The sequence below is a fragment of the Scyliorhinus canicula genome, chromosome 18 (genome assembly GCF_902713615.1).
Source record: "Scyliorhinus canicula chromosome 18, sScyCan1.1, whole genome shotgun sequence".
Lineage (NCBI taxonomy): Eukaryota > Metazoa > Chordata > Chondrichthyes > Carcharhiniformes > Scyliorhinidae > Scyliorhinus > Scyliorhinus canicula.
Genome location: NC_052163.1, coordinates 13,354,991 through 13,370,654, shown reverse-complemented (window position 1 = coordinate 13,370,654; position 15,664 = coordinate 13,354,991). Strand labels below are relative to the sequence as shown.

At 45.1% G+C, this 15,664-nt stretch overlaps 1 protein-coding gene across 3 annotated transcripts in view; it reads left to right on the top strand.

Moving 5' to 3' along the window:
- The window catches only part of LOC119953040 (brain-specific angiogenesis inhibitor 1-associated protein 2-like), a 90,132-nt gene that overhangs the window by 51,007 nt on the left and 23,461 nt on the right, over positions 1-15,664 (top strand). For all 3 annotated transcript variants that reach the window (XM_038776830.1, XM_038776831.1, XM_038776832.1), the window contains one exon: positions 3,251-3,388. In XM_038776830.1, the coding sequence (XP_038632758.1) occupies positions 3,251-3,388 (138 nt within the window). The remainder of the gene's footprint in view (positions 1-3,250; positions 3,389-15,664) is intronic.

Genomic DNA, 15,664 nt, shown 5'->3' with positions numbered 1-15,664 from the left:
GCTAGAAGACTGTGTACCCGAAGTGGTCACAGAGGACCAGACGGGCTTCGTCAAAGGTAGACAGCTTACCTCGAACATCAGGTGCCTGCTGAACGTGATAATGACCCCCTCCGGGGAGAGAACACAAGAGGTGATCGTCTCCCTGGACGCAGAAAAGGCCTTCGACAGAGTCGAATGGGAATACCTCATAGAGGTACTGGAGCGGTTCGGGCTTGGAACAGGGTTCACCTCTTGGGTAAAGCTCCTATGCAACGCTCCCATGGCAAGCGTACGGACCAACAATGCCAACTCCCAATACCTCCAGCTGCACAGTGGCACCAGACAAGGATGCCCACTGTCCCCGCTGCTGTTCGCGCTAGCAATCGAAACGCTAGCAATCGCGCTCGGGGCAGCAAAAAATTGGAGGGGGATCCGAAGGGGAGGCAGAGAGCACAGAGTCTCACTCTATGCAGATGACCTGCTCCTCTACATCTCGGACCCACAGAGCAGCATGGACGGAATCATTGCGCTCCTGAAAGAGTTTGGAGCCTTCTCGGGCTACAAACTCACCATGAGCAAAAGCGAGATCTTCCCAGTACACCAGCAAGGGGGCGGGGCAGCACTAAAGGGGCTGCCGTTCAAACAAGCCCGATACAAATTCCGCTACCTGGGGATCCAAATAGCCCATGACTGGAAAGGGATCCACAAATGGAACCTCACCAGTCTGACGGAGGAAGTAAAAAAGGACCTGCAAAGATGGAACACTCTCCCTCACGGGGAGAGTCCAGACGATCAAAATGAACGTACTGCCCAGGTCCCTCTTCCTGTTTAGATCCATTCCGATCTACATCCCCAAGGCCTTTTTCAAAGCGCTGGACAAACTAATCATGGCATTCAGATGGGGGGGGCGGGTCAAAAATGCAAGGATCCCAAAGAAGGTCCTACAACAAACAAAATCCAAACCTACAATTCTACAACTGGGCGGCAACAGCCGAGCGAGTAAGGGGATGGATCCAGGAGCCAGAGGCCAAGTGGGTGCGCGTGGAGGAGGCCTCCTGCGTGGGGACCTCCCTCCGGGCCCTCGCCACGGCAGCACTCCCATCCCCACCCAAAAAACACTCCAGCAGCCCAGTGGTGACAGCCACCCTCCAATCCTGGAACCAACTGCGGCAGCAATTTGGCCTGACCAAAATGTCGGACAAGGCTCCCATCTGCAACAACCGTAGGTTCACACCAGCACTGACTGACGCCACCTTCAAACGGTGGAGGCAGGACGGAGGGACACTGACAGTCAGGGACCTATACACGGACGGCAGGATCGCAACACTGGACGAACTGACAGAGAAATTTCGGCTAGCCAGGGGGAACGAGCTACGGTATCTGTAGCTCAAACATTTCTTACGAAAGGAGACCAGGACGTACCCACAACCGCCACGACAGACACTACTGGAAGATCTACTGGACGCAAGTATCCTAGATAAAGGGAACTGTAGCGACATGTATGACCGACTGGTAGAAAGGGCTGACACTGTACTGGATGCAACAAGAAAGAAATGGGAGGAGGACCTGGGGATTGAGATAGGGTGGGGACTCTGGAACGAGGCACTGCATAGGGTCAACTCCACCGCCACGTGCGCAAGACTCGGCCTGACGCAACTAAAAGTGGTACATAGAGCCCACTTAACGAGAAACCGTATGAGTAGATTCTTCCCGGAGGTGGAGGACAGATGTGAACGGTGCCAAAGAGGCCCGGCCAACCACGCCCACATGTTCTGGTCTTGCCCCAGACTTGTGGAGTACTGGACAGCCTTCTTCAAGGCTATGTCCAAAGTGGTGGGGGTGAGAGTGGAGCCATGCCTGATAGTGGCGGTCTTTGGGGTTTCAGACCAGCCAGATCTATTCCTGGGGAGGAGGGCGGACGCCCTTGCCTTTGCCTCCCTGATCGCCCGCCGTAGAATCCAGTTTGGCTGGCGGTCAGCAGCACCGCCCAGAGCTGCAGACTGGCTGTCCGACCTCTCGGAATCTCTCCAAATGGAGAAAATCAATTTTGCCATCCGAGGGTCAGACGACGGCTTCCACAGAACCATTGGCTTCCAGGAGCATTCATGCAACTGTTCCGGGACCTGTTTGTGGCCAACGAACAAGAGGAAGAATAGCCGGGTGGCCAAGAATCAGGGGAAAATGGTCGGGAGTCGGGGGAAGGTAGCCGGGGCATGGAGGGGAGAGATGGGCGGGGGGGGGGGGGGGGGGGGGGGGAGGGAGAGAACGGCTAAACCTGAGGAGGGAGGGATGAACCACGGGAGGTTGGGGGGGGGGGGGGGGGGGGGGAAGACAGCTAAACCTGGGGAGAGGGAGGTGAACCATGGATTGGGGGGGGGGGGAGAAAGACAGCTAAACCTGGGGAGAGGGAGGTGAACCGTGGATGGGGGGGGGGGGGAGAACGGGAGAGGAGGGCCGGCGGGGGGCAGGGAAGCGGGAGCCGGAGGGAGGACACGGGATGCCAAAATGTGCATAACATCTCCAGGAGCGGGGAACGAGGAATCTGGAGATGGAGGACGGGAGGAGCGGCAGCAGCGGGGGTGAGCGTGGGACGGCAGCGAGACCCGTCCGGGAAGGGCGGGCGACAGCAACACACAGCACAGCCAAATATCGCACACTTGTGATTTTCTCCCCGGCACCCAAAGGTGTGCTTGCCCCCCCCAGTCCCAGCCCCCCCCCCACCCCCGCAGGCAGTCGCCTACTTATGTGGTGTGGGTAATTTTGCCAGATGTACAGAGCTGCCGCTGTCGAGCTGGTGCACATACCCCACCAGTTATTCCATTTCATATGTTATTGTATTTTTTTTTATGTTGGGGTGTGCCCTTCTCCTCTAATATTGTATTTGTATAGCGAAAGGATCCTTTTAGCATTGTTCTTTCAAGGCTCCTATCATTAGCTGTTAGATTCAAGCCTTACTGAATAATCGACAATAGTAGATGTGGTTACCTTTATTGGTAGACAAAAGGTTTATCCTATTTTGTCTGTTTTACAAATCCAGAACAGGTCCTCACCTGTATACTTTAATGATTGTTATGAAATGATTAACCTCATAGGTTATGTTAGAAACCACTTGAACTAAAATTGGTCTGAAATCAATACCATAATTATACCTTGACTGATTTTTTAAAATGTTTTTCCTTTTACTTTTTATTAACCCACAACAAAGACAGGTTTCCTTCCTGTCACCATTGATAGTTTTGTTAATTTACTTCTATTTGCATTTTCTTTTTAGGCAACATTGAAGAAGTATCAAGCCGAACACAAAGCCAGGCTGGAGTCCCTGGAAAAGTGCCATGCTGAGCTGAAGAAATTGCGAAGAAAAAGCCAAGGGAGCAAGAACCCACAGAAGTATAGCAATAAAGAAATGCAGGTAGGGTCTCTCCCCTGGTGTTCTTCACATGATCAGGAGTATGTGTGTGTGTGTGTAAGAATGGCCCCTGTTGGTGAATTGATGCAGCAGTGGATGCCCTCCTGAGATTCCAACAGTTGTTCTGCACCTGGCTGGGAGTGGTCCAAGTTGTGTTTGGTGTGAAAAGCTGTTCTTTTAGTGCTGATTTTGTTATGGACTTTGCTTAAACAAGACAAATTACATTGTAATCAGACCACTTGCTATCTTGGGAAAAATACAGTCATGTGGTGATCTTGCAGAGCACTTGCATTGCAAGTTTAAATGCTACCTGTGAATACATTTTCTCAATTTGCTGTCTTCAAAGCAATTGCAGGCGTCAACCTTTTGACCCAGTGAAATATGTTTCAAATGTAACATAAAATGTAAATAATTTTAGCTAAAATAGTTAGGCTTGAACCTAAAATTAGTATTTTATGTTCTAAATACTTGGCAATGAATTACCCACAAAATTCAGTCGCAGGAGTTGGAATCCTCTGCGCTCAAAGCTCCGGAAAAATTTCTAATTCTGGGAAACAGAACTTAATCCCCAGAGGTGATGATAATTGCCATTTGCATCTTGAACATCTTTTCAAAATGATAAATAATATTATGTATGTTGTATCTTTAGTATCAGTAGCGTTTTCCAGCACAGACCCCTGGATTGTAATCAAAGCAGAAACCTTGACTTGAATTTTTTTTTCCCAGCCAAATGATGCTGAGCCAATTGTAGTGTTGCCAGTTATGCTTTGGCTGTGATTATTTTAGCTCAAGGGATTGAAGCTGAGACCTCCCTGGACTGTAAAGCTAACTAATAAAATGCTGATTAATTTACCTATTGAATCACTGAGAGAATATAGAACTTGTTTTTAACTTGCCTCCACACTAGAGTAGGAATGCTGAGAGCTGGGCTCTCTGTACCATTTTTCACGCTGATAGCAATTTCCTACAGAGAAATTATATAATCTGCTTAAAATGAGGTCTAGTGAATAAATATTTTCATGATGCATCAATGAAAATAATGAGATTTTGAAAAAAAATCCAGAATAGAGATATGAATTATACTGAAACATGTGGTTGCATAATTTTCCATTGATATTCCCTCCTTTAGCCTATTTAAATTACTGAACTCTTATGTATGAAATTTTAATGAATTCCTTGAAACATTTTTCTCATTGTAAAACCCCACAGTCTTGGCACATAGCAGTCTGCTGATGTTCGGGCAATTTCACTGAAGAGCACAAAAAGTGACAGAGTAGCAGAAGCAAGATTTTGTTAGGTTTTTCAAGCACTTGGCTTCCACCAAGAATTGCACTGTAATTAGATTAATTGCATTTGTAAGACTAACCTTGCACAGAATCATTTAAGTATGAGGGTCCTCTTAAAATGTAGAGTTCACAGTCTTAAATCTTTTGTGTTCACAAGATGATGTATTTGATAACAGCAATTTGCATTTGTATCGGAATTTTAGTGTTATAGAATCAGTACAGTGCAGACGGAGGCCATTCAGCCCAACGATTCAGCACTGACCATCTCAAAGAAGGCCCTGCCTAGGCCCATGACCTGCCATATCCCTGTAACCTAATAACTCCACCTACCCTTTTGAACACTAAGGGGCAATTTAGCATGGTCAATCCACCTAACCTGCACATCTTTGGAATGTGCGAGGAAACTGGAGCACCCGAAGGAAACCCACGTGGACGCGCGGAGAATATGCAAACTCCACACAGTGACCCAAGGCAGCAATCAAACCCGGGTCCCTGGCGCTGTGAGGCTGCTCTGTGTGCCAACGTGCCATCCCAATAAATTGTGTCTCGTAATGAGTTACAAGGAAAGGTGACCAAAAGCTTGGTCAAAGATTTTAAAGACTGTTTTAAAGACGAGAGTGCTACAGGGGTAGATAGGTTTGGAAAGGGAATCCCAGACAGTAGACCCTAGAAGGCTCACTTTACAGCCCCCAGTGATGGTGATTAAAATAGGGAATGTGCAAGAGGCCAGAGTTAGAGGAATGGAGTGACCGTGAAACTTTGTAGGACTGGAGGAGCTTACAGATATAATGAGGGATAAAAGGTTTTGAAAACAAGGTTGCGAATTTTAACATCAAATGTGACTGGGTGCAATGTGGCTCAGGGAGCGATGGGATGGATGGGTGGATGAGCCTGATTGGTGAGAGCTGGGATAGAGGCAACAGAGTTTTGGATGAGTTTTAGTTGTGGAGGGTGGAAGATAGGAAGCTGGGTAAGCAACCATTGAAATTGTCACACCCAGAAGCCGCAGGCGTAAATGAGGATTTTACTGGTTGTGTACCTTGATGAAAAATGAATGCTTTCAATTGTTTCTGTAAAATGTGCTTTTATTCATTGACCCACTTAAAGATCCAGTAAATGTCCAAATTTGATGGAAAGAAGAGATTTTTAATCTGGTCACTTACTCTCTTCTGATACTACTGTGTAAAATCTATCTATAAATTTAGACCTGCTTTTCTGCCTTTCAAAGAGTGATGTTGTGCTGCTCATGCATCTTGAAACTGCTTTGTGCAATCAGAATTATATCTACCAGGGTCACAAGTTGGTAAAGTATTTGAGCAGCATAGGCCTTCTATTTGTACATGAAAGTCCTTTATAAAATGTTCACATTTTTGCTTATTAAGTTGCCCATTTTCATGAAGCAAATGAAAATCTAGTATATAATGATCAGGAGGAAATGGTGGCAAAGTGATAATGTCACTGGACTAGTAACCCAGAAGCCCAGGGACAAGAAGTTCAAATCCCACTATGGAAGCTGGTGGAATTTGAGTTTAAATCATAATCTGGAATTGAAAGGCTAGTTGTTTAATGAGCCAGATGTGTTTTTTTTTAAATGACATTCAGGGAAGGAAATATGCTGTCCTTACCTGGACAGGCCTACCTGAGACTCCAGACCCACACAATTAGGTTGACTCTTAACTGCAATGGTGTAGTTCACGGTCACTTGGGGATAGGCAACAGACACTAAATAATTAAGGGAAGCTGTACCATACGATTCCTTTTTTTAAATATTCTTTCTTGGGATGTGGTGTCACTGGCTGGACCAGCATTTGTTGCCCTTGGACTGAGTGGCTTACTAGGCCATTTCACTGGGGGGCAGTTAAGAGACTACCACATCGCTGTGTGAATCTGGAGTCTCATGTCGGCCAAACCAAGTAAGGATGGCAGATTTCCTTCCCTGAAGGACATTAGTGAACCAGATGGGGTTTTGCGACAATTGGCAATGGTTTCATGGCCATCATTTCACTTTAATTCCAGATTTTTTATTGAATTCCAATTTCACCATCTGCCTTGTGGGATTTTCATCTCAGTGCATGAGTCTGAGTCTCTGCACTACTAGTCCAATGACAATAAAACTACGGCACCGCCTACCTGGAATCTATCAAGCTAAATGTAATTTGTGTGTCTGATGCCATGGAAACAGTGTCACACTAGACAGTTCAGCAGAATGTGCTGTTGCTATGATGTGTTGCTGAGAATCCTTGTGGCTCTGAGGTGTGTTATCGCAACACTTGCAGGGTCACTTTAGCTAGGCACAAATAAGCTTATTAAAATTTATAGCCCTAAAGCGTTTGGGCTTGTGTGCTTTGTACTCTAGAACGCTGTGTGCTGATGTTCCACTGTTTTTAGAATTACAAGCCTCTTGTTCTTCCTTTATAGAACATTAACTTGTCTCAACATGCCACAGTTGTGTGTGTGTAAACCCCCCTCTTCCCCCCCCCCCCCCCCCCCCCCCCCCCCACCACCAGCACCAAAAAAAAAGCTTCTTGCCAAATGTAAATCATTCAGGAATAAGAATAGCTCAATGGAATTTCATTTGTATGTACATGGTTATAATTTGTTTCAAATTAACATGTTGCTTTGCAATTCTTATTAGACTATATTGGAGATAATTTGATCATGTAGAATGTGTGCTGAGGATATTCAGTCCCTTTTTTATAACAAAATGGCAGATATCTGGGTACAGTCTTTATCAATTCTCCCCAAACCATATCTCTAAATAACCAAAATGCATTTTAAAACTTTCTAACAACTCTCTACAAAGTGATTGCAGTGAAGGGTGATTCCCTCACTGTACCTCCCCACCCCCAGCTCTTTGTTAGTACAACCGTCAACCGCCATGAGTCACACTGTTACCAATTGCACTGTGTATATCACCAGTGCTTTTAGAAAGCTGTCATAACATTTGAAATCTGTTAAATGCTCCATGTAGGTGTACTGTTTCTAAGGACAATGCAAGTGATGGTTCCAAGAGTAAGAATTGGGTTTACAATACAAGACTTCTTCTAGGATTTCCTTGTAATGGAGGGTTTTAGTCTGTCAAATCCTGACAGTGTGAACAATATCACTTTTTATTGTACATTTTATTATTGTTCCTTTACAAGTACAGTATAAATGGCTTTACAAAGAGCTAATGTGAAAAATCAAACAGGATTTCAGTGAAACCATGAAATGACTGAAAGATGTTCTTGCAATTAAAATTGTCAGTGACTCAGGTTGATTTTACAGAATATATTCTGTTTCCAATAGCTTCAAGCATTTTACTACTGGCTCAAATTGTAAAATCTTGATTTTGTATTCAATGCCTCTGAATAAACAATTTAGGATTGCATTTACACTTCATGTAGTTTCATCTACTTGCACGTCCATATCTAATGACCAGTTAATCTGCACACCAAAGTTCCTTTACTCCTTTGGTTTATTTAAGATCCTAAAAGTTGAGTTTCCTTTCCCTCTTGCTTCCAAAAACGCAGTATTTCATATTTCTGTACTATTAGACCTTGCTGAGATGAGTTGGCTTATCCACTGTTGACAGGTTCTAGTAATTGACTGAAACCTTTGGCTCAAGATGGGCCTTCCTGGAGCAGGCTGCTTTCTTGCATCAGGTTCTTTTCATGTTAATTGTAAAGTGGAAGTTGTGTCATGCATTGGAGTATGAGTCCATACTACATTGCAATTGCACTCAGTCATCTGGCAAACAAAGTCGTGAGACATGTCCTTGGAGACCTTGGTCGAGGTCTGGAGTCGTCTCCGATTTGAGCAGCTTCCCATCAATGTGATATCTGATTTGATGCCACGATCACCATCATGGAAGGCATCAGAGCAAAGGCAAAGAAAACGCGCTGAGGGTTGGCATTTGTCTGTAGCTCTGCTTAACTCCACTAGTGACTGCGAATGGGTCTGAAGACTCATCAGTATACACAAACGTGCTAGCATGCCTTCATGGAACTATCGAACCATTGTGATGGATTTCTCAGGTTATCCAAATTTATCCAATGCCTTACAAAGGCCTTCATGGTTGACTGTGTCAAAGGCCAATAAATGGAATGTAGAGATCCATTTGTAAAGATCTGGCAGCACACTCTTGAGCTGTCAATATCATAAATGAGACGCATCCAAGAACTGCCAAGACCGAGTTGCCTTCGGCAAACTTTGAACATCAGTCTGGGAATCAAGAGGAGTAAGCCTGCCTTCTAGACTGAAATTCTATAGAGCAATAGTCCTGTCCACTCTATGCTAGGCATGCAAATCTTGGACTGTACCAGTATTATGTCAAGATGCTCAACCACTTTAACGTGTGTTGTCTTCGGAAGATCGTAAAGCAGGACAAATACCGGACACTTGAGATGTTCACTTGAGCTTGCATTCCAAGTACCCACACCATATTTCATTTTTTAACAAACAATTTTATTGAGGTATTTTAGGCATATAGAAAAAGTGACATTGTACAGTACAAAAAAAAAGTCGACACAAATTACAAATTAAACATAGTGCAAACCACGGCTCTGTTCACGCACGGACCTGCCTCAATATCCCTCTACTCTACTCTACCCTTGTCCCCCAGCTGATGCTTACTCCTCTGCGAAGAAGTCAGTAAATGTCTGCCACCTTCGGGCGAACCTCTCCAGGCGAACTTGACTTTCTCTAGGCCAAGAAAGCTCACCATGTCCGATAGCTATACCCCAGCCCTCGGGGGGGCTTTAACAGTATTCGTCGCCAGGCTACCAGGGCAGCAAAGGCCAGAACGTCGGCCCCTCTCTCTCCCTGGATACCCAAATCCTCCGAAACCTCAAAGATTGCCACCTCCAGGCTCATTACCACCCCAGTTTTCAATACCCGGGACATGACATCTGCGAATCCCTGCCAATACCCCCCGAGTTTAGGGCACGACCAGAACATGTGTACATGGTTAGCCGGCCCTCCGGCGCATCTAGCGCACTTGTCCTCCAGCCCGAAGAATCTGCTCATCTGGGCCACCGTCATATGGGCCCAGTGCACGACCTTAAACTGGATCAGGCTGAGCCTGGCGCATGTTGCGGTCGTGTTTACTCTTTTTCAGGGCTTCTGCCCAAATACCGTCCTCCAGCTTCTTTCCCCCCCCCCCCCCCCCCCGGAGCTCCTCCTCCCACTTAAGCTTCAGGTCCTCGGTCTGCGTATCTTCAGCTCCCATTAGTTCCTTGTAGTCGTCTGAAACTCTACCCTCTCCCCTAGAAACTACCCTGTCCTGCCTCTTCTTCGGCGGGAGACGTGGGAAGGACGGCACCAGTCTGCGTACAAAATCCCTCACCTGCAAGTATCTAAAGTCGTTCCCTCTCGCCAGCCCAAACCTCTCCTCCAGCGCCCTCCTGTTCGGAAAGCTCCCTTCCAGGAACAGATCCCGCATCCTCACAATCCCCGCCCTCCTCCACAGTCGATATCCCCCGTCCATGTTCCCCGGGGCAAATCGGTGGTTGCCGCAGATTGGGGTCCACACCGATGCTCTTACCTCCCTACATGCCTCCTCCACTGGCCCCAGATCCGAAGAGCCGCCACCACTATTGGGCTGGTGGAGTACTGTGCCGGCGGAAGCGGCAGAGGCGCCGTGACCAGGGCTGCTGAGCTAGTGCCCCTGCACGAAGCAGCTTCCATCCGCTCCCAACCCGACCCCGCACCCACCATCCATTTCCTTATCATCGCTATGTTGTACCGACATCATATTAAGAGTATCAACGGAGTGTGGCTTGTTGACAGAGTGCCTGGTACTTGCTTACCAAAGCGAGCAAATCTTTTATGGAGAGCTTGAGTCTGGAGTGTGCCATCATGGCGGTCAAAGGAAGTGCTACAAGGACACTCTGAAGGCTTCAGGAGTTTTGATATCGACATTGAATGGGCACTCACCCAGGATTGTTGCATCTGATGCAAACAAATAAATGGTGCGGCTTCCTTCAAATGCAAGCATGTACCAGGAGGAGAAAACCCAAGCAGGAAATCCCGAGCAGACTTGTCCAAAGCTCAGTTCTATTTGCAGCAGATCTTTCCAGGTGATGATTGATCTTACCAGTCCCCTACATGCCCACTGGAACCCCACCAAACACCACAGATGAAGAGCAAGGTCATCTTCGCCTCAACGGATAAACAAGAAACTATTCGACTCACTACATTTTCCATCTGTCTACTCTTCCTGCTGTCCGATATGCCCTTTATGAGGGCTCCAACAGCCCAATTCACAATTAATTTGAAAACATCCCTCTCCCTGTTGGATGTCATCACAAAATTTTTAAAATTTGTGTTCTCATTTTCCAAGTTATTTCTGGATGTTATCATGCGCTATGACCACTATGAAGCATGACTAATTACATGTTTCCAGCCTGGAAAACTTGCATTTTGCTCATACCCGTTACTTTCTATCTCACTCTGTGACCATATTGACTTTTCTTTATCCTCTCTGCATGCCACTTGGCAAGAAGAAAAAACTTGCTTTTATGTAACACCTTTCACAACCCCAGCATGTCTCAAAGATTTTACAGCCAATGCTGTACTTTTGAAATATTATCACTGTAGGAATGTCCTGGTTATATTATGTGTTGTAATGACCTGCGTAATACTTTATTTATAAACCTACTAACTGTACCCAATGAATATCTATGCTCTGTTATTTCTTCCAAGAGTTCTTACAATGTTTGCAGCATTTCCCCATTGGGACAGATTACCTACCTTCCTAGTGACAAGTGTGGGGAATCACTGCTGTAGAGATCATGGAAATGGACCTGTGTCATGACACTGCATGCTGGAGCACTAATCCAACATCAGTAGACTATAATTTAGGGAAGCTTCAGTTTGTTAAATAGTTAAGCTAGAGCAAGGTTTTTCAAAGTGTGAGTTGTGATTCACGAGTGGGTGTCGGTAGTGGAGCAATCGGTCAAGACGTCTGCGGTGGTCCCGATTTGCAGGAGAAATGGCCACAACTGGCATTTAAATTGAGAATGGCAGCCGCTACCAGCTTTGGAATGAGCCTGTGTGCAGTCTTCCGGCCATAAGCGGCAGCAGTGAGCAGGTCTGCGCCCTGCATGTACATATGACGTAAATCGCCCTGCATATCTACAGGCCAGAATCCCACATGTGAATCTGCTTGAGTGGATTTTGAAAGAGAAGTTGTGTGTGAAAAATTCTTTTTTTGAGTTTGAGACCCATTATTAACTTACAGCTGACTCCAAATGAAAAGACTAAGCTGCTGTACCTGACCTGTGACGGCACATTCAAAACATGCCAAAGGTCCGTGAGGCTGTCAGCATTCTTGAGTAGCATCTCCCAGGAGTATCCAGTGCTGAGTAAAACAAGCATTTTGTTGTTATTGCCCTTCACGATGACCTACATGTGTGAGATTGGATTTTCTGTTCACACAAAGATGAAGGTGGCACAAAGGAACTGGCTGAGGTCTGATGAGTCATGGAATATGTGCAGCATGATTGTCACAGGAACAATTGTAGACTTTTTATTACAGCGTTATTTGTTCTCCGATTGGTGGCTATCTTAAGCAGTTGATAATATGGCCATTGTGTTAGCCTGGAGTTCCCAAATTTTTATTTTAACTATTTGTAGTATCATCCTTGGGTTTCATCCCTTAAGTAATGCTATTACAACTGTGGAAAGAATTTCTGCTCTGACCTATTTCCTGTAGCTATGGCAACAGCCCATCATCACATTTCTATTGGAATAGTGGTGTGAGTCATGAAAAATGGCATTTCCATGCAATAATTGAAGATCAAGGCTGTTTATGGAAATCTTGCCAACACAGGAATTGCAAGAATTCTCTTCCTCTGGCATGGTAAAAATGCAATGCCCTTCAGAGCAAAGGCAAAGAGTTGTTGTCAGTGCAAATGAGCATGTATATTGAAAATTCTGCTTGTTTCGGCTATTTTTAAATTAGCATCTCTAGGGGAGGCAGCAGTGTAGTGGTGTTGTCACTGGACTAGTAATCCAGAAACCCAGGGTAATTCTCTGGGGTTCCGGTTCGGATACCACCATTACAGTTGGTGAACTTTGAATTCAATAAAAATCTGGAATTTAAAGTCTAATTATGACCATGAAACCGTTGTTGACTGTTGTGAAAATCATCTGGTTCACTAATGCCCTTCAGGGAAGGAAATTTGCCGTCTTTACCTGGTCTGTCTGACATGTGACTCCAGACCCACCACAATGTGGTTGACACTTAAACGTCCCCTGAACGTTGAAGGGCAATTTGGGATGTGGAACAAATGCTGTCTCAGCCAGTGATGCCCACATCCAATGAATAAACAAAGAAACCTTGCAGAATGCTAATAATTACAGACATCATCATTTAATACTCCTATTGCATAACCTGTTTCTGATAATGTCTCCTTTTTTGTAGTTTCGTTCAGGTTCCTTGTCAATCCAGTCTGGAGCAGTATGTGCAGGGTGCGGCTTTATCCCTTAGTTTATCACTTAACTATTACAACTCCAGTTTTCTTTTTAATTTTGAAAATAAATTTAGACTATTCGTTTTTCCAACTTAAGGGGAAATTTAGCGTGGCCAAACCACCTACCCTGCACATCTGCTTTTGTGGCGTGAGACCCACGCAGACACTGGAGAATGTGCAAAGTCCACAAAGTCAGTGACCCGGGGCTGGGATCAAGCCCAGGTCCTTGGCGCCGTGAGGCAGCAGTGCTAACCACCGTGCCACCACCAACTCGAGATTTCTTTTTTTTAAATTGGAGCATCCACAAATTTAGAGTACCCAATTCTTTCTTCCAATTAAGGGGCAATTTAGCGTGTTAAATCCACCTACCTTGCACATCTTTGGGTTGTGGGGGCGAAACCCACGCAAACACGAGGAGAATGTGCAAACTCCACACGGACAGTGACCCAGAGCCGAGTTAAAACCTGGGACCTCGGCGGCGTGAGACTGCCGTGCTGCCCCAACTCCAGATTTCTAATTGTACTTCGGCTGATTTGATTTGCTCAACTAATTTTCTTCTGAAACATGAGTTTAAAAACTTGAAACCTTGAGGTACATCATTGATTGCAGCAGGCATTAGTCTTTGATCTCTGAAAGCATATGTATTTAATTTTAAAAAAAATTATAGTACCCAATTCATTTTTTCCAATTAAGGGGCAATTAAACGTGGCCAATCCACCCTGCCTGCACATCTTTGGGTTGTGGGGGCAAGACCCACGCAAACACGGGGAGAATGTGCAAACTCCACATGGACAGTGACCCAGATCCAGGATCGAACCTGGGACCTTGGCGCCGTTAGGCAGCAGGGCCAATCCATTGCACCACCGTGCTGCCCCATATGTGTTTAATTTAACATCATGAAAACGTCTTTGCTTTTACACAGTTCGCCTTTTGTTCATTGCCAAATCCCAAATAACCATAACCCCTTGGAAGCCTTGATTTAGCTACATACTTCCAAATCTTAATCCTTCCTCCACAGTGCAAGTGAGGAGCGCACTCTTGTGGTGACATCATTTCTTCTTTCTCCATTTTTAACCTCAATGCATAACTGACTTTCATAATATTTATTCTTACTCTGGTCATACTAATAAAGGGGATTATATCTTTGGCCTTTTTTTTCCTCCACTGAAGTAACGTCACTAAAATTAATGGTCTATAATGGAGAATTATATTGTTTTAAAAAAAATTTAGAGTACCCAATTCATTTTTTCCAATTAAGGGGCAATTTAGCGTGGCCAGTCCACCTACCCTGCACATCTTTCGGGTTGTGGGGGCGAAACCCACGCAAACACGTGGCGAATGTGCAAACTCTACACGGACAGTGACCCAGAGCCGCGATTGAACCTGGACCTCGGTGCCATGAGGGGAGAATTATATTGTTGTACGCTGGACAGGGAAGTCTTGGTTTTGAACAGCCCCATATTGTGTAGAGAGCATGGTTAATTTTGCTTACTTTAGCCATTACCTGCTTCACACTAGTGTGAATGCTTTATTTTTCATATTTGTCTTGGGGGATGTTAAGTTCCTTTTAATTTTTTTTTCCTTTCTCACTATATTTGAGTAATTTTGAGGGCTGTACAAGTTTTCTAGTAAACTGGAATTTATTTCACAAACTTTGAAATCAGCAATTCTGCAGTAAAGGATTAGTTTTAATTTTGCTCTGAGGTAAGATGAAACCATTTTTAGACTCAAAGTAAAATTGCTTCTTTGTTCTTTGGCCTTGTGAAAGCTTTAAATTTAATTTTTATGCAAATTTAATTGGCAGCGCACCAGAGTAAAGCATTTTATCTGTGAGGTTCCACTTGCTTTCATGCTAAACCTTCAGGATTCATAGTTGATCACAAGCCAGCTAACGTTTGGCACCCGGTCTTTATGAACCGTTTCAACAGAGATTGATAACATTCTTAATCAATCAAGGGCAGCACGGTAGCATTGCGGTTAGCACAATTGCTTCACAGTTCCAGGGTCCCAGGTTCGATTCCCGGCTTGGGTCACTGTCTGTGCAGAGTCTGCACGTTCTCCCCGTGTGTGCATGGGTTTCCTCCGGGTGCTCCGGTTTCCTCCCACAGTCCAAAGATGTGCAGATTAGGTGGATTGGCCATGATAAATTGCCCTTAGTGACCAAAATTGCACTTACTGTCGGGTGGGGATAGGGTGGGAGTGTGGGCTTGGATAGGGTGCTCTTTCCAAGAGCCGGTGCAGACTCGATGGGCCGAATGGCCTCCTTCTGCACTGTAAATTCTATGATCTATAATCTCTGTTTCGATAATTCCAATCTTCACACCAATTAAATATCATAACTATCAAACCACAGCTAATAATTAATACAGTTGAGAGAAATATAAATTATTGTCACCTGTTTTTCTAGCATAAAATTGGCATTAAGCCTCAGAATTTCACGGTGTGATCCGCCATTTCATGCAGCATTTTGGCTCTGCTGACTTTTAATTATCTGGCTCACCTGCCTGAAATGTGTATTAAGTTCTTTAACGTAAATC